The 27,206-nt window shown below is 38.2% G+C and overlaps 1 protein-coding gene across 4 annotated transcripts; it reads left to right on the forward strand.

The window, feature by feature from the left end:
* On the forward strand, positions 1–27,169 carry LOC113105641 (GRB10-interacting GYF protein 1). Of its 4 annotated transcripts, none has more exons than XM_026266837.1 (26): positions 1–241; positions 3,889–4,457; positions 4,618–4,681; positions 6,797–6,926; positions 12,054–12,149; positions 12,363–12,477; positions 12,563–12,671; positions 12,884–13,077; positions 14,247–14,473; positions 14,558–14,678; positions 14,883–15,062; positions 15,154–15,299; positions 15,688–15,847; positions 15,962–16,176; positions 17,036–17,139; positions 17,229–17,329; positions 17,434–17,504; positions 17,585–17,710; positions 17,951–18,136; positions 19,348–19,517; positions 20,320–20,480; positions 20,699–20,862; positions 20,943–20,990; positions 21,094–21,226; positions 22,115–25,582; positions 25,826–27,169. In XM_026266837.1, the coding sequence occupies exons 3-25, from the start codon at positions 4,647–4,649 to the stop codon at positions 22,180–22,182; spliced, it is 3,060 nt and encodes a 1,019-aa protein (XP_026122622.1). In that variant the 5' UTR covers positions 1–241; positions 3,889–4,457; positions 4,618–4,646; the 3' UTR covers positions 22,183–25,582; positions 25,826–27,169. The 4 variants fall into 4 exon arrangements, with proteins under 4 accessions (XP_026122622.1, XP_026122624.1, XP_026122625.1 ...); XM_026266839.1 differs by having other exon boundaries at positions 17,954–18,136; XM_026266840.1 differs by having other exon boundaries at positions 15,962–16,128.
* The last annotated feature ends 37 nt before the right edge of the window (positions 27,170–27,206 follow it).

Here is a 27,206-nt window from a genome sequence, read left to right on the forward strand (position 1 = left end):
TGTTATGACCGAGTAGGACGGCCATCTTCCCTAAAACACAAACAACAAGAGCGTACCAGACATCAACACGCAGCGACCGTTGGAGAGGGAGAGAGAGAGCGCTAAAAAACCGTAAAAACGGAGCGGGATTCTCGAGGAGGCGCACAGAACACAAACAACTGCACATGCATCCGAAGTGAAGATCGTCGAGTTTGACGGGGCGACTGGACAGTGAAATCGCATCGACAGCTCCAGAAATACGGTCAGCAACTGTGTGCCTCTCTCTGCTTGAATGTCTGAAGCGTTAATGGCAGATGGGTGTTGCGTTAAGTTTTATGCAAACTTGGAAGGGGAAGGACAGCGTGTGTGCGAACAGCGAATGAGTTTTAGCGCTTTATGGGGCCAGCGCTTGCATGTGTGGGAATACATCTTGCTGTTTTAAATTGTGAGGCTTTTTGTATGTTTGGTATCCAAGGCAGCTGTGGCCGCGGGTTGAAGGCCAAGGGAAGCCGCGGAGTGGATTTTGGAGGGACGCCGCGTGCGCAGGGAGGGGGAGTGTCCAGGCAGTGCACGCGCATGCACGCGACGCCCCTCAAAACTCATCCAATCAATATTAAAACAACACTGAGCTGCTTCAGTGCTCAATTCATTTGACGCGGTAAATATTAAACTCCGAAATGTTGCGTATGTAACAATATGTATGTTTCTGGGATTACGTTTGCGTCGCGACGTGAGGATACATCGAGAAGAAATGGCCTAATGGCGAGTATTCGGGACGGGTTGTAGTTGTGTCCCATTCTTCAACGACTCGTTCTTTTGAGTCGGATCTTTTCGATGAATCGATTGAACCGATTCCGGACTGAATCCGTCTGAACGGTTGTCGAGTCATCAGCTCACTGAATCGCAAACGGTCCGATTCGTATTTAGTCGAGAATCATAAGTTAACAGCATTTGGAGCGAATCGAAAATTTTAGTCAAGTAACGTTAAGTTGTTTAAACTTTTTCCAAGTCAGCAAAAACTTAGTAATTGTTACAAATTTAAATGTACTGGAAATATGAGAACAAAACCAGTCATAAAAGGGTATTTTTTTTATTTCTACACCATCTGAAAGCTGAATAAATAAGATTTCAATTGATATATGGTTTGTTTGGATCTGACAATATTTGGCTGATATGCAACTATTTGAAAATCTGGAATCTGAGGGTGTAAAAAAAAAATTGCTGTTAAAGTTGTCCAAGTGTAGATCTTAGCAATGCATATTGCTAGTCAAAAATTAAGTTTTGATATATTTATGGTAGAAAATATCGTCATGGAACACTATCTTTACATAATATCCTTATGATTTTTGGCATAAAGGAAAAATCTATAATTTTGACCTATTCAATGTAGCCCATTGTTAGCTATATGCACTAGTCAAAGCATTTTAAAACTAAGATATGTCAATCAATGTACACACACACACACACACATCATATTGACTTTGTGAACTGAATCAAGACTGCAACATACTAAACCATGGCACATGAAATCACAATAGACACCCTTATTAGTGGAATTACATATTAGAATCATAATTAATATAAAGTAAACATGCATTTGTCATTGTGCATGGCTTGATTAGTGCATTCAGTGTTTGCCATGGATCACCTGTTGACATAAAAAAGAATTGCTGAATCATTTTTCACCAGTTATTTGAACCGTTTCATCTCTTCGTACTTGAGCGGTTTGCTGATATTTGGCAGCTGTTCACATGACGGCCGTTGCAAATGCTTAAGTTTAATTATGAGGTCTCTCAGGCATACTGATGCTTCTCTAAATGCTTCTGAAGTTACAGGTGTCTTTAATTGTTCTTGAGATGACATAGATTCTAATGTATGTAGTACTTTATGCTAAAGAGCCAGGCTCCCCAGTGAATACTATTTATTCCCAACGGTTTGTTCTGTTGCTTAGATATTTCTGTTGCTATGATATCTGTGGGTGCTCTTGATTAAACCCCTGGGATATTTCTTTTCCATCTCTATACTATCCTGATTGCAATAACTATTCTAGTTGTGCAGATGCCAGTCTAGAAAGATTTGCACTTAAATCTATCTACAAAACACACATTTTGCACACTTGCCCTTTCCAAAATATACTGTGCTTTTAAACTTTGCCACAAATGAGCATTATTTTATTTTTTTACTATGCGTTTCCTAAGGCATGGTTTGTTTGTGGTTTCTTTTCTTAAAGAAAATGTTTCAGAATATTTAAAAAAAGAGAGAGAGGTTATTTTCATGCACACTTGGCCTTTAAATTGATGGGATACTGTTACAGGAGTGTGTTGGGCAATGTGCGCTGCAGGGTTGTTATCGTGAACTAAAGCTGGAGAACTAAAACTAGTAAAACATATATTTTTGTTCATTGAAGCAAAGCTGAAATAAAACAAAAACCTTAAACTCATTCCATTTAATTAGCCAAGGACGCATTTCTTATTTTCATTTAAATTTGAAGCACTACAATAACTTACTTGCAATAAAATAAATAAATATGGTGATTTTAAACAAAAAGTAAATCTGACCAAAGCAAATAAAAAGATTACTTAAAATGTAACTGAAATTAAATCAACATAAAATAAAAGCTAATTCAGAACAGGGATATATAATACTGAAATAACACTAGTGCCCCCTTTTCTCAGTTTGAATGGTGTCAGAAGAGCTTGCATTTAGTCTAGAACTGCAACTGACGATAATTTTTTTTGTCGATAATTTTTATTAAAATAAATAATTAATCTAATGTTTTTTTTTTGATTAGCTAATGAATCTTTTGGATAACTTTACAAAAAAATATAAGTACAACTTATAATATTTCAACCTTTATTTTCAACCAATGTGGTTGAAGTTTTTACAGTATACAAAAATAAAGAGGCCATACTTTACTATGGTAAATCTGAGTTTATGATCACGTTTATAATTAAACCACAGTAGCCACAAATTTACAGTTGTCTGAGACGTCATGAAATGTTCTTTAGCATCACAAACCATAAAATGTAGTCAGGGTTCTGCTATGGTTTAACATGGTTTCCAGAGATCTGGATCTGACTCGGAGTAGCTCGGTGGTCTGTGACTGTTGTCTTTTAAGGGGCCATTCACATATTCACAAGTTCGTTATTTCCAATGTAGGCGCGCGGTATGGGCGCTCATAATGGAAGCACTTCCGTTTCTGACGCCCAGACTCAAACTAAGCTTGATGACGTTAGCAACCTGTCTGACAGATGTAAATCTTCTAGTAGCTGTGTGTGCCATCGTTAATCTTGCAGAGACGGCTAGCTTGAGCGGGGAGTTCTTTGGCGTGAGTGAGCAGGAGTATGTATTCTGATTAATTATTTTGTGTAGTATTTTAAAATTTAACGCCAGTACGCCATATTAAGTTAATTGCCTGCAAGCTTCTCCTCCTGTCTGTACGGTAATTTCTCTACTGTGCGACAGAGAGTCGAGTGGTTATGATGCAATCGTTAGCCTATTTTTACAAAAACTGTTTCTGCGGGGCCATAATGTAACATAGAAGGTAATGGAGCCCTTTATACATTGTCGTGTATCTTTGGAAATAAATAACGGACAAATGGAGACTACCTTGCCGCCTGGGCGTTACTGCCCGAGCGCTTTGGAAAGGAGAAAGCGGCAGTTGTCGCGACTAGCGTTATCCACGCGTTTTTAGGCGCGATATGTGAACGGCCCCTAACGCGTATTCGAAACCCGCACCAACACAGACTTACTTTATTCTCTCTGTCTCTGTTTTTGTGATATAATGCAACTTTGTCCATTTCCAGTATGCTATTACGCGAGATGTAAACAGTGTGACGTGTCGACGCAGCACTAATTTAGTCCACACTATGTTATAGTTTTATGTGGTTTTCTTGTTTTCTCCTGCAGATAAAGGAGGGAGAGGGATTGTCGGCGTGAGGAGGGGGTCACCAGCTGGGACCTGGTCCATACAGATTTGACAGAAAGAGTTCGAAAGACACACACATATAGAGAAAGAGAGAAGCTTATTGGGCTCATAACTGCTTCTGGCAGCTGTATTATCAACAAGTTTGTCTCTTTTTTTTTTTTCTGTCTCTTTGTCTGTTTTGTTTGTTTCCTGTAGTCGATCGACTTTAGACGTCAGTATCAAAGCTCTGCAGTTTTTGCAGTCCAACAGGTATTACTCATTTTAGGGGGGTTTGATTTCTTTTTTTTTGTTTGTTTTGTTTTCCATTTGCTTTTATTTTTTGTTTTCATCGGCTGTGAACAAGAGAGCTCTTACCGTGTGTTTCTGCTCTCCGTCACACACACCCTGAAGAAGGCAGCTATAGCCCTACTCTCTCTTAAGTTGGCTACTCTGAAACACACACACACACACACACACACACACACACACACACAACTACACACACACCTTTCAGCCCTCTCACCCAGACCTGGTCCAGCCTAGTCTTGCCTGCGCCACTCCCCCGGACAGGGTAAGGATAACACATGAACTGCTGTGTTTACATGTAAAGATATGACTGTCAGTCATGTGTGCATTATACTGCAATAAAATAAAAGAATCTGTGTGTGCTAATGAACAGAAGTATGCTTGCAGTGTGTTGCATACTCTCATTCAGGTATTTCTGTTTGTAGACTTTCACCTCTGAGAAGGAAGGAAGAATATGACTGCTGAAACACTCAACTTTGGCCCAGAATGGTAAAATCTGATCCTTTCTATTTCCGTGTCTCCTTCTCTTGTTGTCAGATCTCCCTTTCTCTTTTCCTCGAAATATTTTCTCATCACCGTCCTTTGACAGATGTTCTCTGTTCCATTCTTTGTCACTGTTGGAGGAATTAATAATTTGCAAGAAGTAATGCTATCTTTTCCTGTAGCTAGCTACTTTAGGCAAAGGGATAAGTGTTGTTATTTTTTGTCTTTTTACTCATACACTAGTGCTCAAAAGATTGGGGTCGGCTAGATGTTTTTATTTAAAAAAAATGAATGCTTTTATTCCGCAAGGTAGCATTCAATTGATCAAAAGTGACCATTAAGACATTTGTAATGTTCTTTTTTTTTTACTTTTCAAAGAATCCTGAAAGAAAAATCACAGTTTCCTCAAATATTTAGCAGCGCAGATGTTTTTTTTTTTTTTTATCTCTGATAATAATAATAATAATATTACATGTTTTCCTTAGCAGAATATTAAAATGATTTCTGAAGGATCCTTTGACACTGGAGGAATAATGCTGGAAATTATGGAAAAATGTTGTATTGGAAATCCTGAACAAAATTTTTTTTTTTTATCTTTTGTCACAGCTCAAAGCTCAGTTTTTGAAAATGCATTTCCTTCCTAAATCACTTCAATGAAGTGAGCTTCAAATATGCTATCTTACCATTCAGTTTTTTCAATTTAAAGGATATTTCCTCAGCACTGCTCTCTTCCTTTACCGTCCTTCCCTTCTCTCCCTGTGTCTCCTCTTGGCACACACTAAACGATTATGTAGAAATTAAACCATTAGGCGTGGTCCTGAACTAAGGCTCTTCTGTGCATAGTTGGTCCTCGGCCAACAAAAGTGAATTCCTGAGTTTGACATGTACAATGTAGGGGTGGTATGTTTCCTCAAAGCCTTCATCCGCTTATCTCAGCGGGGTATTATTTATGTAAAGTTAACAAAGCCAGCCACAGCCCTGAAACCCCTTTTCCACCAACAAGGTGCCTCAGCCGGTTCCGTTTCGCATGTTTCCACCGCAGAAGAGTGGTTTCAGTCAGGAAAAACAACTTCGCACTGGCCCCTCAAAGCTGCTGGGCTTGAACCAGGAACTACTAACACCAGATGCCGGGGGCGAGACAATGTCAGCCCCAAGTAAAGTTGTCAAAACAACAATAGCTCTGGTGATTCTGACACCCAACAAAACCAGATCTCTCCCATATAATCATCAGAGATGTTTACACTATAAGCACGGTTCTTATATACAGTATCTGACACAGCAACTCCAGCCGGTTTGTCTGAAATGAAATATTGTACAAGTATATACACTTCTGTTCGAAAGTTTGTGGTCCGTAAGATTTGGTTTTGTTTTTGAATGAACCGTTTTTTTTTTTCTTTTCTTTCCAAATGTATTCCTGTGATGGCATTACTCCAGTCTTCAGTGTCACATGATCTATCAGAAGTCATTGTAATATGCTGATGTGCTTGAAAACGTTTTGTATTATTATTATCGATGTATTAACAGTTGTGCTGCTATCAAGCGCAAGGTTAGGGGTTCGATTCCCTGGGAACACATGATAGGTAAAAATTGATAGCCTGAATGCACTGTAAGTCGCTTTGGATAAAAGCGTCTGCTAAATGCATAAATGTAATTTAATTTAAACATTTTGGTGGGAAATGACTTTTTTTCAGGATTCTTTGATGAATAGAAAGTTTAAAAGAACGGCATTTTATTTGAAATATTTTGTAACATTCTAAAGGTCGTTGTTGTTATTTTTGATCAAATTTAATGCACCTTGATGAATAACATTGATTTCTTAAAAAATCTAAAAATTCGTAACACTTTTGGAACAGTAGTCTATATATATAAATTGATTGATGTGGATTTATTGGGCATAACATTTATCTTTTTTTAGTTCTTAAGAGAGTTTCCCCTACCCAAGCATCAGCCCACGCTTATGCATGATTTTCTTGTAAAAGGGGAGTGAGAGATCCTAAATAAAGCTGGATGTAGGGTTGACATTGACTGGGCTGTCTTTGAATGCTAGCCAGAATTAGAATATTTCTCAATGGCGCTTTCACGTTTTTTTTCTGCTGTATCTTTTCTCTCTCTCTCTCTCAGGCTCCGTGCACTTTCCAGTGGAGGCAGTGTGTCTTCCCCTCCTGCCTCTCCTGCTATGCCAAAGTACAAGTTGGCCGAGTACCGTTATGGCCGAGAGGAGATGCTAGCACTTTATGTCAAAGACAACAAGGTGGGAAAATGCCTAAAACAATTCTGGGCTCTATTGGTCTATTTTTAAGTCTAGGTGATGTCTAAACATTCATTTTGCATTGATTGTACCTACAGCTTTACTGCTTGACAATGATGTTAGAAGGACTGTTTAGACACAAAAAATGTGTTTTTAGTCCAATTGATCTGCCGGTAATTGGGCATTTTCAGATTATTTGCATCAGTTGTTCATGTTTGCTTGGTTGATTCAATCTACTGACGCTGTGTTAGTTACTAAGATTTCATTAGAGGAAATTTGTCCATCTCAATTGCTGGTAGTAAATTGTGTTATACATTGGCTGTGGGTTGCTCTGGACTTTAGTATCTACAGCAGTCATTAAAAAAAAACATATTGGTCTTTTTTTTTTAAGTATGTAATAACCATTATGTTGCTAGAAACAGGTTTTTGTTCTGTGGAGCTCAATACTGATTTGTCGTGGTGCATTTGTGCATACAATGGAAGTGGTAATGATACATAAGTATACAATTAAATATGTTTTTGTCATTGGCTTAAATTCAAGGTCAGTTTTTGACACAAAGCTTTAAATGTAACTCTCACAAATTTTATGGGCTATTTCTGTTCACATCCATTAAATGGAAAAGAGCAGCCTGGACATTTTGCAAAATAACTCTTTTGGTTAACGCTAAAGTACAAACATGAGTATTTTGAGTGACAGAATTGTTTCCTTTTTGGTTGAACAATTTATTAGTGTTGTAAATTAAATTTTTAATTTGAATGATTAGATATTTAGACGTTGTTAATCTCTCTGTGATGCTTCTAGAATTCAAACCTTGTGTTTGTAAATGTTACTCCGTAAGTGTTTTGTGTGCTCAGAGAGTGCTGAGGGAGCTTTAGCAGGTTGCCTTTTGTGGCTTTCATATGGCCTGAGGTTTAACATGCAGTGTGTGTCTAGTACATGTTTCCACTGGTTGACTTTAAAATGCAAAAAAATTCTTGCCAGTACTGACACAAGTCATAAAGGTTTCTGCGGGCAACAGCGGCGGCAGAGCTCTGTTATAACCAAAATAGACTATAGAAACTGTGCCTTAAGGTAATGATTTACCATGCTTTTATATTGCAAAAGAAATATTCAGTGTGCACTAATCAAGCAAGGATATTTGTTGTAATTACACTTACAATGTGTTGGAAAAGGATTTTTAAGAAATTCAGTCACTCATGTAAGGCCACTATTGTGGAAAATTACAAATCTAAAACTGCTTTGAAAGAGGAACCTGAGATGCTTTGATTTATATATGCATATTTATTTATGCATCTTATATATATATATATATATATATATATATATATATTAGGGATGTCAAATTTCGATTATTTCCATGATCGATCGTCGTTTAAATTAACGATCAATTAATCGATTAATCGTTAACCATAATACTGCAAAATGCGTCTATTGCAGGCACACAGTCAGCGGTATGACAGGATGTGCAAAAGCCACACACACACACACAAAACGCTTTCTCACTTGAATTAAAGAGGTTTTAGTCTGAATAAAATGCTAGTAGCAGGATTATAAAATGAATAGATGCGATTATGATCATTTGATAAAATGAAGAGAGCGCGCCATACTTTTGAGGTCATTTTACTTTGTTGACAGCTTCCAATCCCGCACGGAGAACGCTGAACGCGCCTCTTTAAATGGTTTTGTGGTGCTCGTTGTTGTATTTTAAAGCACAATTGCGATGTTTTCAACTGACATTATTGTATAAAATTATCCTAAATGTGGAGCGCGTGTGACTGCGCTGCACATTAAGTGAACTACATCGGCGCTGCTGCACCAAAACACAGTTGCTCACATTAATTTGATCCTGCTGGATTCTGTCCTAGAAAATGTCAGATTTTTTTAAAATTCGGCATTCAGCGCATTAGATCGTGACAGTGCATGCGTGCAGTCGAGGATGAGCGAGCGCGGATTTGGCTAGATTTATTTGGAGGTTATTGCTCATGTCTCATTCGGCACAAATCGAAATGTTTCCATATTCGCAATGTATTTGAATGTTAAACTATTATTTATAATGTAAACTAGGCTTGTACTTAACACGCATTCGCATATAGACGGAAAAGATGATCCTCTTCATATGAGCAAAAACGTCCTTGGCATAACAGCAGAGTGGACCGGTATACTACGGTCTATTTAAACTGAATGCTCCAGGAATGTGTCGGTCACAGCGCCTATTAATCGCTGTTTTGAATCCAGCAATTATTTATTTAGAAATGATAAGATATGATTATGGCAAGTGTGGTATAAAAGCTTTGTTTATTAGAGGAATAATAGGTTAACTGGAAAATGTTAGATCGCGACCATGCTTTTGGACCCCATAGTCTTCATTTACGCGGCTTTGTTCCGGTTTGCCGGTTGGTCACGAATTTCCACAAATTCAGTATATTTAGGCATTGTTTCTTTTCCTAAATCTTCATAGTCTAACCCTCTAATTTCCCAGGTTTATTTTATTATCTTTCGCTTTTAATAACTGTTTTCGCATCTCTTACTGTGGTAAAAATGGGAAGGGAAATTAAACATTTCATGAATTAAGAATTCGTTCGATTTATTAATTTGTTCCCTTATTTCACTTAAATCATGTGTTATTTAGGGAACAAAATTAATGAAACATGGACAATTGCCACATTAATAATTCGTAGGAATGAATTAACAAGTTGTAGGAATGAATAGACTACCTGTCCTGTCACTGTGTCCCGCAGCCCTGCAAAGCGCACGATATAAAACAGTTATCTGATGAAATGATTAGTAACTACATTTCTATTGCATTTAATGTTGAAGAACTTTTATGTTGTTTCTATTTTAATGTACTTTAAAGTTTAAATCACATTAAAAGCTTAATTTGTACATTGTGAATGAATGATGATGCTTTTATATATCGTCACCGTCACTCACAGCCGCTCGCACGTGTTAAGTGCGCATGAGCCGCACGCAGCCCAACATTGAATCGGTTAACCGACCATCGATAGCCTTAATCGATTGCATCTCTTATCGATAATTAATCGATCATCGATTAATCGTTAACATCCCTAATATATATATATATAAGATGCATAAATAAATATGCATATATAAATCAAAGCATCTCAGGTTTCTCTTTTAAAGCAGTTTTAGATTTGTAATTTTCCACAATAGTTGCCTTACATGAGTGACTGGATTTCTTAAAAATCCTTATATTTCTTAAAAATCCTTATACAGGGTGTCCGCGGGGTTTTAAAAAGTATTAAAAAGTGATAAATCAAAATGGTCAAATTTAAGGCCATTAAAAGTGTTAAATGTGGTCTCAGAGGTATTATTTTTTTCCAAATTAGGTATTATTTTTTCCAGACTATCAGGTGTCTTATTCTGATTGAAATTCTATCTGCGTTCGTGTTAGTTCGTTTATATGGGCTTTAGCATATCTGGGCACATAATCAAAGATCTTCCGTCTCCGTCTCATGCTGACGTCATATTCAGTGGTCGTTCGGCATCATCTCAGAACACTGCGCGCTCAACAGAAGTGGCTGGCTTACGTTTTATTTTAGACTTGCTTCAAGGCATATCTTCAATGACTGGACAACCATCGTCGTCTTCTTGGACAAATGCAAGTTTTCTAATAGCTGGGTTAACGACCGGTAGTACCGAGGTCCCGTTCAAACCCGGTTCTTGACGCATACAACGCTATGATTTCCGCGAAGCAGTACGGAATCTCAAAATCCAGTCATGTAAATTAAACTTACATTTTAATATGGACAGTCATGGAATTTGTGAAAGCATAAATTAATCAAATCAAATCTCCATATGGACCAGTATCTGTAGTATTAAGCCGCAAAGGTTGTTTGAAATATGAATCTGTGTTCTGCGCGTCTCTGTGTGAATTAATGAATGACAGAGACGTGCAGGTTTATTTACTACATAGACTGAAGCGCATGACGCTTGCATTAATTTCAGCATCTGTTGTCTTCTCCTGTCAAAATAATCGAGTTAATTTAGAATTATTCATATTCACTTTCGAAAAAGCAGAAGACATACCGGTTTCTCCGGTAGTGGGCGGAGCTAATGGGCAAATAGAAATTTAAAAATGACAAATATGCATTCATTAGGCCTAAAAGAAAATTTTTACATAAGGGCATTGTGTTAGAAATATTACTATTATTTAGTAAAACGTATGTGATACTGCTACCACTGTTGCAAAAAAATAAAAAACTTTATTTAAAAAAAAAATAAATCTCAATATTTCTCCCATGTTTTAATTTTAATAGCAAATCCCCTTTATTTACCAAACATAAAATGTGTTTAAATTTGATAAATTAAAAGACAAATTAAATTTGGGTGAAACTTGTTTACTGTTTTTCATAATTATATAACTTGTAGAAAAACTTTAAACACAATTCTAAATAAGTATAAAGAATGGCATTGGTTTTATTTTTAGTGCTAAAAAGTTATTTTTTTTTTATTACCAAATTTTTGTGTTTTGCTTTGTTACCGAAATTGGTACCGAGAATCGTGGATTTTCACTGGTATCGGTGCCGAATACTGAAATATTGGTACCGTGACAACACTAACAGGCAGGCTTATTGTTCGGTCTATCCATTTTCTCCATTGCACATTTTATGGTATTTGTTTTATTTTTATTTACTAAGTGAAATAAATGTGCAATATGCTGTCAACATCAGTCTCTAAATCTATTATTTTTTGTATGTTATATATGTCAAAATCTGTGTAAATAATAGAAAGGTCGCTGATTAACACTTGCAATTCAGTGTCGTGATGGTTTTAAAAAATATTCTGAAGGTAGTGAAAAAGGTATTAAAAAGTAGTAAATTTAACTTAAGGATTGCTGTATATACCCTGTTATATATATATATATATATATATATATATAGTGATTGTTACTTCTAAAAGTTGATCTGTTGTAAGAAGCCACGTCAGCATTACGCAAACTTAACTCTTAAATAGTTCCAGTTCTTTAGGGCAGAAGTGATCCTGACTCGGTAGTGCACAGTCCAGACTTTGTCTATTTAAAATGTTTCTCTTTCCAGATGTACATTTCCTAGTTTTGAGTCCATCATTTACAACAGTAGAGCGAGTCCCATTCTTGTATGTGTTTTCAGGTCCCTGAAGAAATGCAGGATAAAGAGTTTGCTGCTATTCTACAGGATGAGCCTCAGCTGCCACTGGCACTGTTGCCTCTCACTGAAGAGGAGCAGGTGAGAGGCGCACACTTACTCGTCTGGCATTCTGATCCTGGGGCTGATTAGACATGCAACACACACACACACACACATACTATCCTGTGGAAGTAATGGTGGGGTGAGGTGGACCAAGCACATATTCCAGAAACCAAAACACTATCTTATATATCTCCACCGTTTTTGTTGTGGTCCTGGTTTCACTCCTCATGTGCTTTTCTCTCTTTGCAGAGGAACTTCTCCATGTCTGTCAACAGTGTGGCTGTGCTGAGGCTTATGGGTAAGGGTGGCGGGGCCGCCCCTGCTGGGGTGAGTCGAGGCAGAGGCACTGTGAGAGGCGGTCGAGGCAAGTCTATCTATTTACGTGTACATGCGTGTAAATTATTCATGTATCGGCGAGGATGCTGAGGTTTGTTACGCTGTGTGTTTAGGTCGAGGGAGAGGAGAGGGTGGTTTCTACCAAAGAAGCAGTGAGGAAGTAGAAGGCGGTTTTGGTCGTAGCGCTCGAGAGATCCATCGCAGTCAGAGCTGGGATGACAGGTATTCTTAATTGTTTTGTTTTATTGTATTGTAAATTATTTCTGTAGTTTTGTAAGTCATACCACAATGATTTGAGTCTATTGTGGCCTCCGTTTGTTGCTTAAGCTCTTGCCTCGATAGATATAAAATCCTTTTATCAATCTGGATCTGGATGACTGTTTAGAGAAATCAAAAGCCATCTAAATAAGCCTTCGTCACCTTTGGCTCTGCAGAAGTGAGAGACGTTTTGAGAAACCTCTGCGGAGGGAAGGTGTGCGTCTGGGTTTCGAGGAAGTGGGTCCGGGTGGCAGAAAGGAGTTCATGCGCTCTGATAGCGACAACTGGCGCATCCTGAGAGAGGAGCAGGAGGAGGAGGACACAGGAGAGACTGGAAACAGCTGGAGACTCACCGGCGCACGAAGAGATGGTAACACAGAACACATTTACACTTTGCATATATAGGGCCCTATCATTTCCGCGATGCAGAAAATTACACACACGGAAGTGCGCGTCACGCTCGCGGTGATTTCAGCGTCTGCCGTCTCACTAAATGAGGATGTAAACACCTGAACATCATCTCCAGAACTGCACTCAGAGTCACTTCATGAGCATTCGTCCGTTTGATTTGAGTAAAACTAGCGTCGTATCACATACACAGAACTGTAAAGGTATTCACAGCAACCCTTCAAAATAAAAGTCCGGTTTAGTTTCAAGACAAGTATTTGCCAGAAATGTAGTACTATTGTTCTATAGAATGTACAAAGCTTACTACTACTAAAAAGAAACAAAAATTATTTTTTAAATAATCACACAACATTTCTTCCATGTCTTATTTTTAATAGTAAATCCCTTTTGTTTACCAAAAAATAAAGTATGCTTAATTTTCAATAATTCAAAGAAAAATGTAATTTTTGTTTTATGCTTTCATTTGATAACCAGAAAAATGTAAATACACAACAGAATTTCTGAGGGAAAAAAAACCCCATAAAGTCTATTTTAAGAATAAATTAAGTTGTGTTATGCATTTAAATAATTAGACATGCTAAAACACAGACTAGGGTAACAATAAAACATACGGTGAATAAAAAATAAAACATTTCATAGGGCCTTAAACATGTTATTTTTGTTAAACTTTTAATACATTTTTGTGAAAATGTATGTGTTATGATTTCAATTAGACATGGTTTTTTATTTATACAATTAAATTTAACCATTAAAAAGGAGTTGAGGAAAATTTAAATGGAAAAACACGGAATTTGAAAAAATAAAATGGAATTTAGGAAAAAATAAAACTGATTTCATAGGGCCCAACATATAAAAGGAATAGTTCACCCAAAAGTGTATTTTATTTCTCCACTAGTTACTATTAGATGTAAACAAACCATCTGTTTTGGCTAAACACTTTGTACTGGATTACTTGAGGTGTACCATAAGTAAATGGAGCTTGAGGTTTGTTAAACAGGCTCTAAAGTTCAAGAGTTTGGCATCTGTAAGAAAATAAATAATAATCAAGTCACATTAATTGTTTATTATTTGTGATCTACTGTATTTTACCATCCTCACACTTTTACATATTCAAACTTTTCAACATCCTAGATGCTGGTCCTCGCTCTGCCGGTTGGCGCGAACACGCTGGTCCGGGTGAAGTTCGCCGCAGGAAGTTTGACTTCGACTTCCGGGATGGAGGGAATGAGGGAGGCCGACGGAGAACAGGCAGCGAAGGAGCAGAGGATGAGAGGGATGGTCTGCCGGAGTGGTGCACAGATGAGGAAGATGGAGAAATGGGAACTTTTGATTCTTCTGGAGCGTTCATGTCTCTTAAGGTGAACCCATAAGATCTACTCTCTACTGATTTATAATCTGTGGTTTTCTTTTCTTCGCGTTCTTCAACTCTTCTATTGTCTCAGAAGGGCCCGAAAGACCCAATTCCAGAAGAGGAGTTTGATTTCCAGGGATTGGAAGATGAGGAAGAGGACTGTGCTGATCAAGAGAAGAAAAATGGCACATGTGCTGAAAAAAGCGAGAAAGGTGGGAACAAAAATTGAAAAAGTAGACGCTTCAAGCACCGTTCTTGCAAAAATGTATAGGATTTTTTTTTTTGAGTTATTTTGCGCACAAATACAATTTAATCACTGCTGTGAAGTTTTACAAAGTATTTAATCAAAATATGTTTAAGGAAATCGAACTTGCTTCCATCGATCTCATCACTCTCTCTTTTTTCTCTTTCTACAGATGGCACTGACTCTGCTCCAGTGTCTGAAACTGAAGTGAAACCGGATTCTCCTTCCCCTCCCTCTCCTCTCCCTCAGTCTCTTCCTGCTCCTGTCACTGAGACTGTGCCCTCTGCTGCCCCCTCTGGCCTGGAGGAGCCTCAACCTGCCTCCTCCATTCCCAACAAACTACCAAGTGAAGGTACCTTTTTATATGCATATATATAATTTTTTTCTATGTACATTTCTATGAAGATGGGTGATGCTTCACATGTGAATTGTCTTCTCTGTAGTGTTATCAGAGGCCATGCTTGATTTGAGCCCCAGTGCCTCCTCCAGTCTGCCTTCATCGCCTCCCTCTTCGTCCTCTGCTGCTACTGACCTCCCACCACCGGGGGGTGATATCGAGGATGATGAGGGCATGAAGCACCTGCAACAGGTACCACAGAAACTGATGCAAAAATGGGCTATTTAGAACGTTTTATAGTAATAATATCATCTGCATATATTGATCGCATTGATTATATTAGTAGATGCTCAGTATTATGACTAAATTGATTAACTTTTGTATGTATTTATAATATTCTTTTGATCTAGAAATGTGGATTAACATTAAGATTATGACTACATTAAAACTAAATGTTTTTTTAAGTAATGGCTCATTATTATTATTGGTCTAGAAACTTGGATCAACAAGTATAAGTTCTATGAAAAAATGCTACTAAAAGTGTAGAATAGGTCTCCTTTTTAGATAAATGACATTGCTTATAGCGCACTCTCATTCTTTTAGTGGAAATGAGTTTTTGATGGTGATTTTCTGTGTGTAGGAGGCAGAGAAGATGGTGGCGGCGCTCCAGGACACATCTCTAGAGGAAGAGTGTTTCACCCAGACTCTTCAGGAGAGCAGAAACACGGCCTCTGCTCTTCCTCTCTCCCATGACTCTGCCATGAAATGGTTTTACAAAGACCCACAAGGAGAGATTCAGGGTACGCACGCATTCTCTCATAGGAGGTCAACTCATGCATATGGAGCAGTGCTTTGAGTAAAGTCCGTTAATAGCATCTCTTTTGTGCCTGTTTTTTGTCTGTTCTGTCTCTCAGGTCCTTTCAGTACAGTGGAGATGTGTGAATGGTTTCAGGCGGGGTATTTCGCCATGAACCTGCTTGTTAAACGTGGTTGTGATGAGGGATTTCAGCCGCTGGGAGAAGTCATTAAGATGTGGGGGCGTGTGCCTTTCGCCCCTGGCCCCTCCCCTCCGCCCCTCCTGGTGAGGAAGCAAGCCGACCTTCGCCCTCACCCACCCCGGGGGCCAATCGTGAGTCTCTGGGTGGAAGGGTGAATGCTTGGGCATCATTTTCCATAGGGTCATTTGCATTCTAGGGGAGCTTTTTCTCATCCATTAGTTTTCATATTTATTCAAAAGGGAATAAGCGTGTTTGTAAAGTTGTCTCTGTGTATCACTGCAAGCATTTGTCTAAATTTGCATTCCTGTTCACGTGGAATGTGTTAACTCTTTCTTTTCAAAATGTCAAACTATTAAAAACTTTGTAATTAGCAAAACACAAAAAAGTTTGTAATATTTCTGTAGGTCCTAGATTTGTTTTACTAAAATAAATGCTCTGTTTTAACATTTGAAATCAATCAGGGAAATTAGGATAGCCATGAAGATTAGTATTTTCACTGTTTCTCTGATACAATAAAATTATATTTAATATTATTATTATTATTTTTTTTATTTTTTTTGCATTACTATAATATTGCTATTTTGGAGCATTAACAAATGTAAAAGCTTACAAATCATTCTGCGTTGTTGTATATAACGTGAAATTTAGCAGTGTAACTTTTTGCTATAGACTGCATTTATCATACTGATTTAAATGAAGTAAATACCATTAAGCTAAAATAATATTCTTTTAATCATCTTGGAGAACCTTAACCCCCCCCAAAAAACTGGTTCTTTTTGATCTGGTGTTGAAATATCAATATAAATACGAAAAGTATAAGAGATATTTTGTTTATTATATTGTTGTTGTTTTTTACAGTTTGCATAAACGTCTTGATGACTTCAATAACATGTGGATATCTTGTGTTTTATAAATGTGCTCGTGTGTGTCTCTCTCGTGAATAAATGCATGTCACTGTCATGGCTTAATTGTTTCGTCTCTGTCTATCAGGGTAATATGGATCAGGAGCGGCTGAAGAAGCAGCAGGAACTAGCGGCTGCCACGGCTCTTTACCAGCAACTCCAGCAACAGCAGCTGTTCCAGCTCATCAACAGGTGAGTGTGTGTTTGTGTGTCTTTGCTGTGTCACTGAGTATGCTTCAGACTGTATTACAACCCTCTATGTGTGTGTTTTTGTCTTGTAGGTGTGGAGAGCAGGGTATGATGCCTTCGTTAAACAGGTCGATGTCAGTGCCAGATACAGGGTCCATGTGGGACATGCATACCTCAGCCTCACAGCCAGCAGGTCGACACACACAAAACACTCCACAAGTCTTCCTTTCATTACTCACTCGCTTGCATCTGAAAACAAACTTTCTTTCGTGCTCTCTCTCTGTTTTCCTTGAGCAGGCGGTGAGGCCAGTCTATGGGACTTAATGAATTCTTCAACTCAGGGTCCAATTCTAGAACAGCTTCAGAAGGTGAGTTGCCGCTGATGTCCTCTGCTGGTGATCTGAGGAAATGCTCTGGACTCATTGCACTGCATTGTGTCGTGTTCCAGCTACAAGAGAGAAGAGAAGCTGAACTCAGGGCCAAGCGTGAGGAAGAGGAAAGAAAACGGAGGGATGAAAAAAGGCGAGAAGAGCAGAAAAGAAGAGAGGAGGAGGAGCTTTACAGGCGCAAACAGGTATTACAGCAGTGTGTTAAAATTCTTTTTTTTTCATCTCGGTTTTTTATGCATTTGACATTATATTAAATATTATATAATCAAATAAATGCAGTTGCATTAGAGACATCTTTCAAAAACTCGTTTAAACTCTTGAATGGTAGTTTAAGATTAATTTTGTTTTAGTTGCTATTTATTTGTGTAGTTTTCTCTCTCACACTCCAACTCTTTCTTCATGTCTTGCTTTTTCTTTTTTCTTAGCAGCAGGATTTGCTGATGAAGTTGCTCCAGCAGACTCAGCGTCAGGGTTCCTCAGGCTCCGGGTCGAGCTGGAGCGGAGGATCCATGCCTGGGATGGGAAAGACCAAGCCCCTCAATCTCCTGGATGTCCAGCAGGAGGCTGAGAGAATGCACAAACAACAGCACAGAGTCCAGCAGCAGCAGAGGGTGAGGCACACACACACAAACACACACACACACACACACACACACACACACACACACATTTGTTTTTGTGAAAAGTGTGTTCATCCCATAGGCGTAATGGTTTTTATACTGTACAAACTGTTTATTCTATCGCCCTACACCAACCCTACACCAACCCTAACTCTCACAGGAAACTTTGTGCATTTTTACTTTCTCAAAAAAACTCATTCTGTATGATTTATTATTGTTTTCCAAAATGGGGACATGGGTTAAGTCCTCATAAGTCACCCTCTCCTTGTAATACCTGTGTCATACCCATGTCATTATATAGAGTTGTGTCCTGATATGTCACAAAAACATGCACACACACACACACACACACACACACACACTAGGGATGGGCATGATTAATCGACGATCGATAATTGATCGTTAAGAATTTCTTCGATCATGTTAATTTGTTATCGATTAATCTAAAGCATTTTTTTATCTAATGCAGGTTGCGTTACGTAGTGCGAGTCTTGAAGCAAAAATATTTAAATATTTTACCACCAGGGTGCAATATTTGACACCCTACTTGGTTATCTGTGATCTTCCGTTTTTATTTCAAATGAATCATCATGAATATGTCACGGCGAAGTGTGGCGTGGCCGTGGGACCATTTTGATTTAAAAAGCGAACTAGTTAACTGCAAACATTGCGATGCCGTGTATAAGTACAACACGGCCACGACTCAAATGATGTACCTGTGCATCCCGGCAACGTCAGTTCCCTCAGAGTGGGTGTTTTCGGCGGCTGGACTGACGGTCACCATGGTTGCGGTCGCGTCTGACACCAGATCATGTCAACATGCTTATACGGTATTTCTCAACAAAAATCCGTAGGCTCGTGCAGGTTCCGCTGCTTTAGAGCACTGCATATGCACGCGGAGGATATATGTTAGGTTTGCCTGAACGTATAATTTAACTGTCTGCCACAAGTTATTCTTGTAATAAAGGTCTCACCGAGGAAAAACACGCTGTATTTTTGTATTTATTGCATTTTTTTTATTATAAAAATGTAATAATTAATTATATTATAAAAATATTAATGATTAATCGATAGTCGATCGTTAATTCTCCCGACGATCGACTAAGAAAATTTATTTGAATGCCCATCCCTAACACACACACATCACTGGTTTGCAGTCCTGATAATCAAAATAAATCCATCATGGGTGCCTCGCTCTACAGTGGGGTGATGCCTCTTCGTTGTGGGGAGCGGCTGGATCTTTGGATGGAAAGGTGGGTGGTGGAAGCCCCTCTGGAGGAGGGATGGGAGTCTGGGACGAGGCTCTCAAGAACCAGAGCACACTTCGCAACAACATGGGCCTGAAGAACAGCCGCAGCAGTCCCTCACTGAGGTAAACACAAACCACTGACGGCTTTTCAGGGGCATAGACCAATATCTAGTAATCACAAGATTCTGATGATGTGTGGGACTTCAGATACACAACACAATTTCTGAGGGGAAAAAATTCATAAGGCTACTTTAAGAAAAAAAAAAAAATTAAGTTGTGTTATGGATTCAAATGATTAGACATGCTAAAACAGACAATTTGGTAACAATGAAAAATATAAATAATATAGTGAGAAAAAAATATAACATTTCATAGGGCCCTAAAAATGTATTTTTTTAAATAAATTGATGTGAAATGTATATTCTATTAAGAAGGAGTTGAGGAAAATTAAATGTGTAAAAAATCTTATATTTTTTATTAAAGTGGAAATCAGTTTATTGAATTATAAACTTGACTGACTTATTTATTTATTTTTATGTATACTAAATAATTTTTGTGCAATTACTTGCCTGTCAGTTTAGTTTGTGGCAAAACCTTTTTGCATTGTTTACATGTTGTTTATATCTGCATAAAATGTATTAAAATAGACATTTAATTTCATAGAGTACAATTTGATTTCAAAATAATTTTTTGCATTTTGTGTTTTTCATTTGAATAAAATACCATTTTTGGGAAAAGTGTCTCGTCATACCCCTACTATACCATAATCATTAATAATCAGAAAGGTCATGGAAAAAAATGTTCTTGTTTATATTTTATAAAGTATATCAAACTCATGACCTTGGCTTTGCTAGCGCTATGCTAAAGTGCTTCTAGCTGAACTGTGTGTGTGTGTGTGTGTGTGTGTGTGTGTGTGTTTCTACAGCGAGCAGTACATGATGAGAGGCCGTAAACACACTGAGGAGGAGGAGCGGCTGTTGAAGCTCCTGCAGGGGATGAAGTCTCAGGATGGCTTCACCACCTGGTGTGAACAGATGCTGCATGCTCTCAACACCTCCGCCAATAACTCCTCCTCTTCCCAGGACGGTGAGACATCTCTCTTTTAGGATTTGCATGCACCAGCTTTCATCTCATTATTAAAAAATAATCTGAAGTCCAAATTCTCTTTTGACAACATCTGCTGGAGCTGAGGATTATGGTGGAAAGTGATTTAGACTTTTGTAGAAACAAACACACAGTTGTTAGCCTAGCAGGCTCGAGAGTTTCTAAAGCAGATATGGGAGCGTGTGTGTTTGTGTTCACAGTGCCTACCATTGTGGCGTACCTGAAGGAGGTGGAGTCCCCGTATGAGGTGTTGAACTTTATCTGCTCCTACCTGGGCGACACTGTCGAAGCCAAAGAGTTCGCCAGACAGTTCCTGGAGCGCCGTGCCAAACAGAAAGCTAACCACCAGAGACAGCAGCAGCAGGTGTGTGTGACAGGACGATATAGAGTCATTGTGCACGGCTGTTTGCTTCTCCTAATACAACTCTCTGGCCTCTTTCATAGCTCTCCAAAGAGATGGCTGGACTTAGCATGAACAACATCCCTCTGCAGGTATGAGTGGATTTAGAAAAGGGGATTTATTTGACACAGAGGGCAGAAGCCAGTCTGGGTTGTCATTTATCAGATTATGCCTCACAATGTTTTTGTCTGTTAGGATAACCTACGTGGAATGAACCCCAGTGCCCTGCAGTCGATGTTTTCTGGGAAGGGGGGTGTGGTCTACGATCAGGCAGCAAAGCTGAAGAAGAAACAGCCCACGATGCTGCACTCTGACCCAAGCATCTTAGGTAACCTATTTTCCTCTTCTGCTTACAGCATGACTTACAAATGACTCCTGTCAGCTGGTTATTCATGAATTCATGCATTTAGTAGACGTTTGAAAACTTTGAAAAACATTGACTTTTAGTGAATTAAACGCATACTGCTTAGAACTTGCTGTGTAATGTTGTGCATAAGTCTTAAATGGCATCATATGATATTGCATTTTTCCAAACATCTTTTTATAACACGCTCTAAAGGAACATTTTAGAGGAATGAGACATTTTTTTATTGTTTGTGAAATTAAATTTTGCTCTGGAATGAAATGCTCTGTTTAACTATGAACTTTTCATAGTTAAACAGAGCATTTCATTAATGAAAACCTACATTAGTATTCAATAGCTTGGGGTTAGGAAGGTATTTAAAAAATTTGGCAGATGCATTTAATTCAAAAGTGACAGTGATCAGATTTAAAATTATATAAACCCCCACACATTTACTCTTCTATTCATCAAAGAATGCTGAATTGTTGACACAAAATATTTAGCATCACAACTGTTTTTAACATTGATGATAAATGTTTCTGGGGCACCAAATCAGCATATTTGGAGAATTTGGAGCCTTGCCATCACAGGAATAAATTATATTTCAAAATATATTTAAATAGAAATGTTATTTTAAACTGTATTAATATTTCTCACGCACAAAAAAAAATTATTCGGTTTTTGACCAAATAATTTTAGACTAATTAAAAAAAAATATTTAAAAAATCTTAACAACCCCAAACTTTTGAATGGTAGTGCACTTTTGATTCATTGTTGGCTGTTTGATTTGTTGTTCATTTGCCATGCGTCCTCTAGGGAAAACTTTCTACTGTATTTGAAATTGAATTAGTTTTACTCTCCCTTTCTTTTTAGGGTACTCATTCCACGGTGGCCCTGATCGGTATGGTCTGAACGAGATGGAGATGGTGGAGGATTACTGAATCCACAGCAATAGCTACACGAGGCCTTTAAACCCGCGGGTCCACCTAATCAGACTCCGCAAGTCGAATGTGCACTGCTTTGAGGGAGAGGGGTTCGGGCATAAGCCGGGAGTAAGGGATCAGTTTAGGGGCGGGAGGGTTTTGCTCTGGGAATAGAAGAATGTAATTCAACAGGGAAGGGGAGCAGGTGTGAATTTATTTTTGTGTGTGTGTTTTCGGGGATGGGGTGGGGGGGGGTGATAAAGTTCTGGCACTTACAGCATTAAGCACCTTACACTCAGACTAATGCACTTTATTAAGATAGTTTTTTTTTTTTTTTTTTTTCCAGAAGATTTACTTGTATATTTATGTGGTATGCTTCAGAAATGTTACCACATATATATACTGTGTGTGTGTGTGTGTGTGTGTGTGTTGAATCAGAACTGGAGTTTGTGCTGGGAGGAAATGGTGGCGATTGGGGGACCATTGTGTGTTTCAGTTCAGACATTATCAGAAAAACAAATCCTCTCTTTAAAGACAAACACTGTTGTTTTTTATATACGTATATATAAAGTTTCTATTAAAAAACAAAGATATTCAAAAAAAAAACTTTGATTATAAAACTTGAAGATTTGCACTCAAATAAAATGCAAGTTTAAAAAGAAAAAAAAAAGCGTTAGACATAATAGAGATGAATATTTTTGTGATCGTGTATGTTATACACGCATGTTTGTTTGAGACGAACGAGAGAGAGTGTGTGCGCGCGTTTAAAACATACCAGTCTGCACAATGTATTTTTTTTTAAATCGCTTACTTAGACGTATGATCAAAACAGGCCATTTCGTCATACAGAGTGATTTCTCTTTTCTTTTTTCTTTTTTTATGAACTGAATGTGTGAATGTGAATGCTTGTGTACAAGAGGAACTGTGTGTATTACTCCTCTTGTAAATGTGCAGTATGTGAACGAACGAATGAATGAAAGAAAGACAGAAAGAGGGGGGCAACGGCACAACATATCCTCTTTCACCAGCCCTTCCATTCCCCAACTAAGAAACCTCTAGATTCAAACACAAAAGCTTTAGCCCATTTTACGCCAACCAGCACTCTTTAGTTTTTATGGTGGGGAGTGCAAGAGACGTCTGTTTTCCTGCCTCCGCTGCTTCATCTTTGCCTCTGTGAGGTTTAAGAACGTGTCGTTAGCATCATTGTTTTGTTTGTGTCTTGTTGAAGAGCTCAATCTTGTATACCTTTAGGAATTGGTTACTTGTGGTACATACATTGCATCGTGTGTGTGTGTGTGTGTGTGTGTGTGTGTTTCTGTCCCCACATGTGTGCCTAAGAACTAAAGGGCGAATGATTAGACGTCATTGCTGCCATTGAGACATTATATTTTAGCAAAGGGGCGTGGCTTCCTTTGGAAGGCTCCGCCCCCACATGCCTCCCATGCTTCTGAACCAAGAGCCTATCTCTGTACAGTTCTATTGTAGCCTGGGGATGCTTGGATGAAAAATGTTTGATATTTGGAGGATGTGACCTAACATTGCCTTTCTGTCCACTCTCTTGCTCTCGAGTGACTGAGGTTTTGACTATTTCTGGCTGAAAAAAAAAAAAGAAAAGGAAAAAAAAAAGATCACAACAAACTGTGCAAGTGCACTCAGCGGTGCACAAAATGTTTGTATATTTTGTTACTTGTTCATTGTTGTTGTCGACGACAATGATGGTGATTTATTTTTTCTTTTAATGTTATATATGATTTATATATGAATCTATGAATAGAAGCAAAGTATTGGACTACAAAAGGAAGAGCACCTGGGGCTGCTACTTGTTTTTGTTTTTTTTTTTCGTTTAGAAAATTATCCTTGGATTTTTTTCAGTTGCCACCATGTGAAGTGCATTTGTGTACTTATTTTTCTTCTTAAAAAAAAAAAGAAATGTTGAATGTATTCCAAAAATGTAACTGTGTCGATGGAGTTGCTCAACACAGGATATTAAAGCGTATTCAGCGGGACATCATCCGGAGCGAAATCGATAACACACTGCCTCTACAATCCTGTTCATACAGACTTTGACTATGAAAATGAGAACTTAAAAGATATTCTATTCCATACTGGAGTTTTGGTTGTTTACAAACCACCCAGACATTTGTGGGTGCTTTTTCCCCTTTATTTTTGTGATGATTGAATATGCGATTCTGCAGTTGAGACTTTAATGGCATGACGTCAGACCCTTCCTTTGCATGTGGATATGAGCGCAGCCTATATAACTTGCTGACTGAAACAAACTTGGATCGCTGGAACACAAGTAATGGAATTACATCAAAGATTTCACTTACCTTTATCTTACAGAAAGGGTTTCGGAAAGGCGACCATATTTGTTTACCGAACTTCTGTTCGTTTGTTTACCTTTGACTAATCTTTTTTTGTAATGGAATCAAATTGATCAAGACAGAAGAAATGCTTTATGTACCTGGAAAGAAGACAAAAATCAAGACCTCTTGGTACTTGTACTGTAAGATGCATATTGAATGCTTTAACATTTTTTCCCTTTTACCCAGTCAACTTTTTGCTTGTGGATTATTTTGGATGGACATATCTGTGATGGGTGTTGATGAGAAGAACAACAAAAGAGCATATGTGTGACCTCAGATCTGTTTGATAATTCCTCGCGTTTTATTGTATTTTTTCTTTTCTTTTTTTTGGTTTCCTCCCCTCCTTCTCTGTGGGGTGTCTTCATAAAGATAACAAAGGGACTAGCACTGCCCTGATGCCCTCTATGCACTTTTCCTTTGCTTAAAACTGTGAGGAACTTTCACTTGGGCTCGGAGAGCGCAGACAGAACGCAAGATGCCCGCTTTCTGTCAGCAGATGGACTCTTGGAGAGATTTCGACGCCCTTGCATGAAACTAATTTTCCTTCTGGTGGTTGTTTCTCGGTCTGCTTGAGAACAACGCCACACAAGCTTTACCGTAAATGGATAAGGGAAGTTTCAGACACATTAGGACTTCTGGAAAAATCCTTGGAATTTTCCCCGTGGAGGATTTTCACTGAACAATGTTGATATATATGACTTATACATACAGTCTCCAAACTTGGTTACAATGTGGAGATTCAGAACAGATTCACTCAACAGTGTTCTCCGTTATGTAAAAAGGATTAAACTGCTTGGTCCAGGGTGCTAGCCAATGCAAAATGTTTTTTTTTGTTTTTTTTGTTTTGTGGATTGGAATTATTTAGTTGATGACTGAAAAATATTTATGGAGACAAAAAAAAAAAAAGGACTGGAGGACAATTTTTTTTTTTTTTTTTGTTTTGGAGAGAGAGAACCAATAAGCTCCGTCAGCTCTATCGCCACCTGCTGACTGCATGGCTGAACTTCACCTTTGTCTTGAAGTGGTTACTGCGCTACAAGACCGTCTGTTTGGTAATAACATACATTTGTTTGGTTATATATGTTCATCCATTTATTGATTTTTTTCATCCCCTATCCCTTTCAAAAGTAATAACTGTTGAGCAACTTTAGGTTAAGGTTTGTTCTACTTATAAGAAAAGACTTGGCAACCCCCAGAACATTTAGAGAAGTTTTTACACTTAGATCTACTCCTGATTTGTTTAGCTTTTTCTTAAATTATGTGATGTGTGTTTTTTTTTTGTGTTTTTTTTTTAGATCTTTGCTGTTCCACATCTTCGGATGAAGACGGAGACTCTCCAGTGTTTCGTGTTGCGTCTCCACCTCCCCCTTAATTCTTGTCCTCATCCTTCAGAGAAAGATCCCAAGGACAGGAATTTCAAACAGCATGTGAAAAGATGAGTGCATGACGAGGACTAAAAGCCCAGGAGGAGGTCTAGACCTGCAGTTTCGTTGCACCGTATTCGGTCTACTCCGAGGAACGTGTTTCCTTGCTAGGAGGAGGGAGTGAACTGTGAATGCTGGAAGAGCGAACTATGAGATCTCAAACCTGCACAGAATAGTGCAGCCAGGGCCAAACACCACACACACATATTAATAACTGAAATACACCTGCACACACACACACACAGACATGACTTAACACAGTTCTACTACACTTCATCTCTGGCTGCCATGTAAATAATGTATATAACCCCAAAACCTTTTCCCTGTCTCTGTTTGGTTTCAGATTTGTTTGATTTTTTTTCTTCTCTTTTATGACATGCCTTAACAGTTCAGTTTTGCCTATTAAGGCACACTTAAGATGAGTAAAACAAAAAAAAAAAGTGTTAATTGTCATCGAGACTAGCTCTAGTGACATAATAGCGTGTGATTTTTATTTAAGAAACCCTTGAAACATTATGAACCTGCGAAATGATTTCTATAACATTACAAATGATCCCCACAAAAGACGTGTAATTAATTCTTGTTATGAGGATACACCCTTATGCTTTTCATTTTCAATAGTCCATGCAAAAAAAGTTTCCAAGTCAGCATTGTGCCAGATGTTTTGATTTTTGAGCTCAAAATCAGCGTGGCTGTGTAGAAGTGCTTTTACTAACACGTGCTTGAGTGTCAGCTTCAACTGTTCCTGAGCTAAAGATCAGAAAGAGGATGGGATCTGTTGGTTGGGGGTGCTGTCACTCTGTGAGTACGGTGTTGCCCTTTTAAGATGATTAATTGTGTGATGTTGCAGGTCAGATGAATGTCTTGACTGGTATGCAAAAATCCATGTTTTAAAATGTTAATGATGATAAAAATACAGACATATTTATTGATTCAGTGTGTGAAGCAACAATACTGTATTGACTGTCACAGAGCTGTGTGAACAAGTGATCAACTGCATAACTGGCTGATTCGAAATCATAAGATCTTATACTAGTTATCACTGCTGTCACACGCATCTGAGGTGGATGTCCATTGAAATTTCCAGATATGCAACAATTCAAGAAAGGTCATAAGAAACCATTTTGACAATAATGTTTGAAAATTCATTATGTAAATAGTTTTTTTGGGGTTTCTGGTTTGTTTGAAGAAAAACAATAAATACTTCAGAAAGAAGCACTTGTGTGGACATTTTTCTCTATTTAGCATTTGA

This window comes from Carassius auratus, chromosome 7 (assembly GCF_003368295.1).
Source record: "Carassius auratus strain Wakin chromosome 7, ASM336829v1, whole genome shotgun sequence".
Lineage (NCBI taxonomy): Eukaryota > Metazoa > Chordata > Actinopteri > Cypriniformes > Cyprinidae > Carassius > Carassius auratus.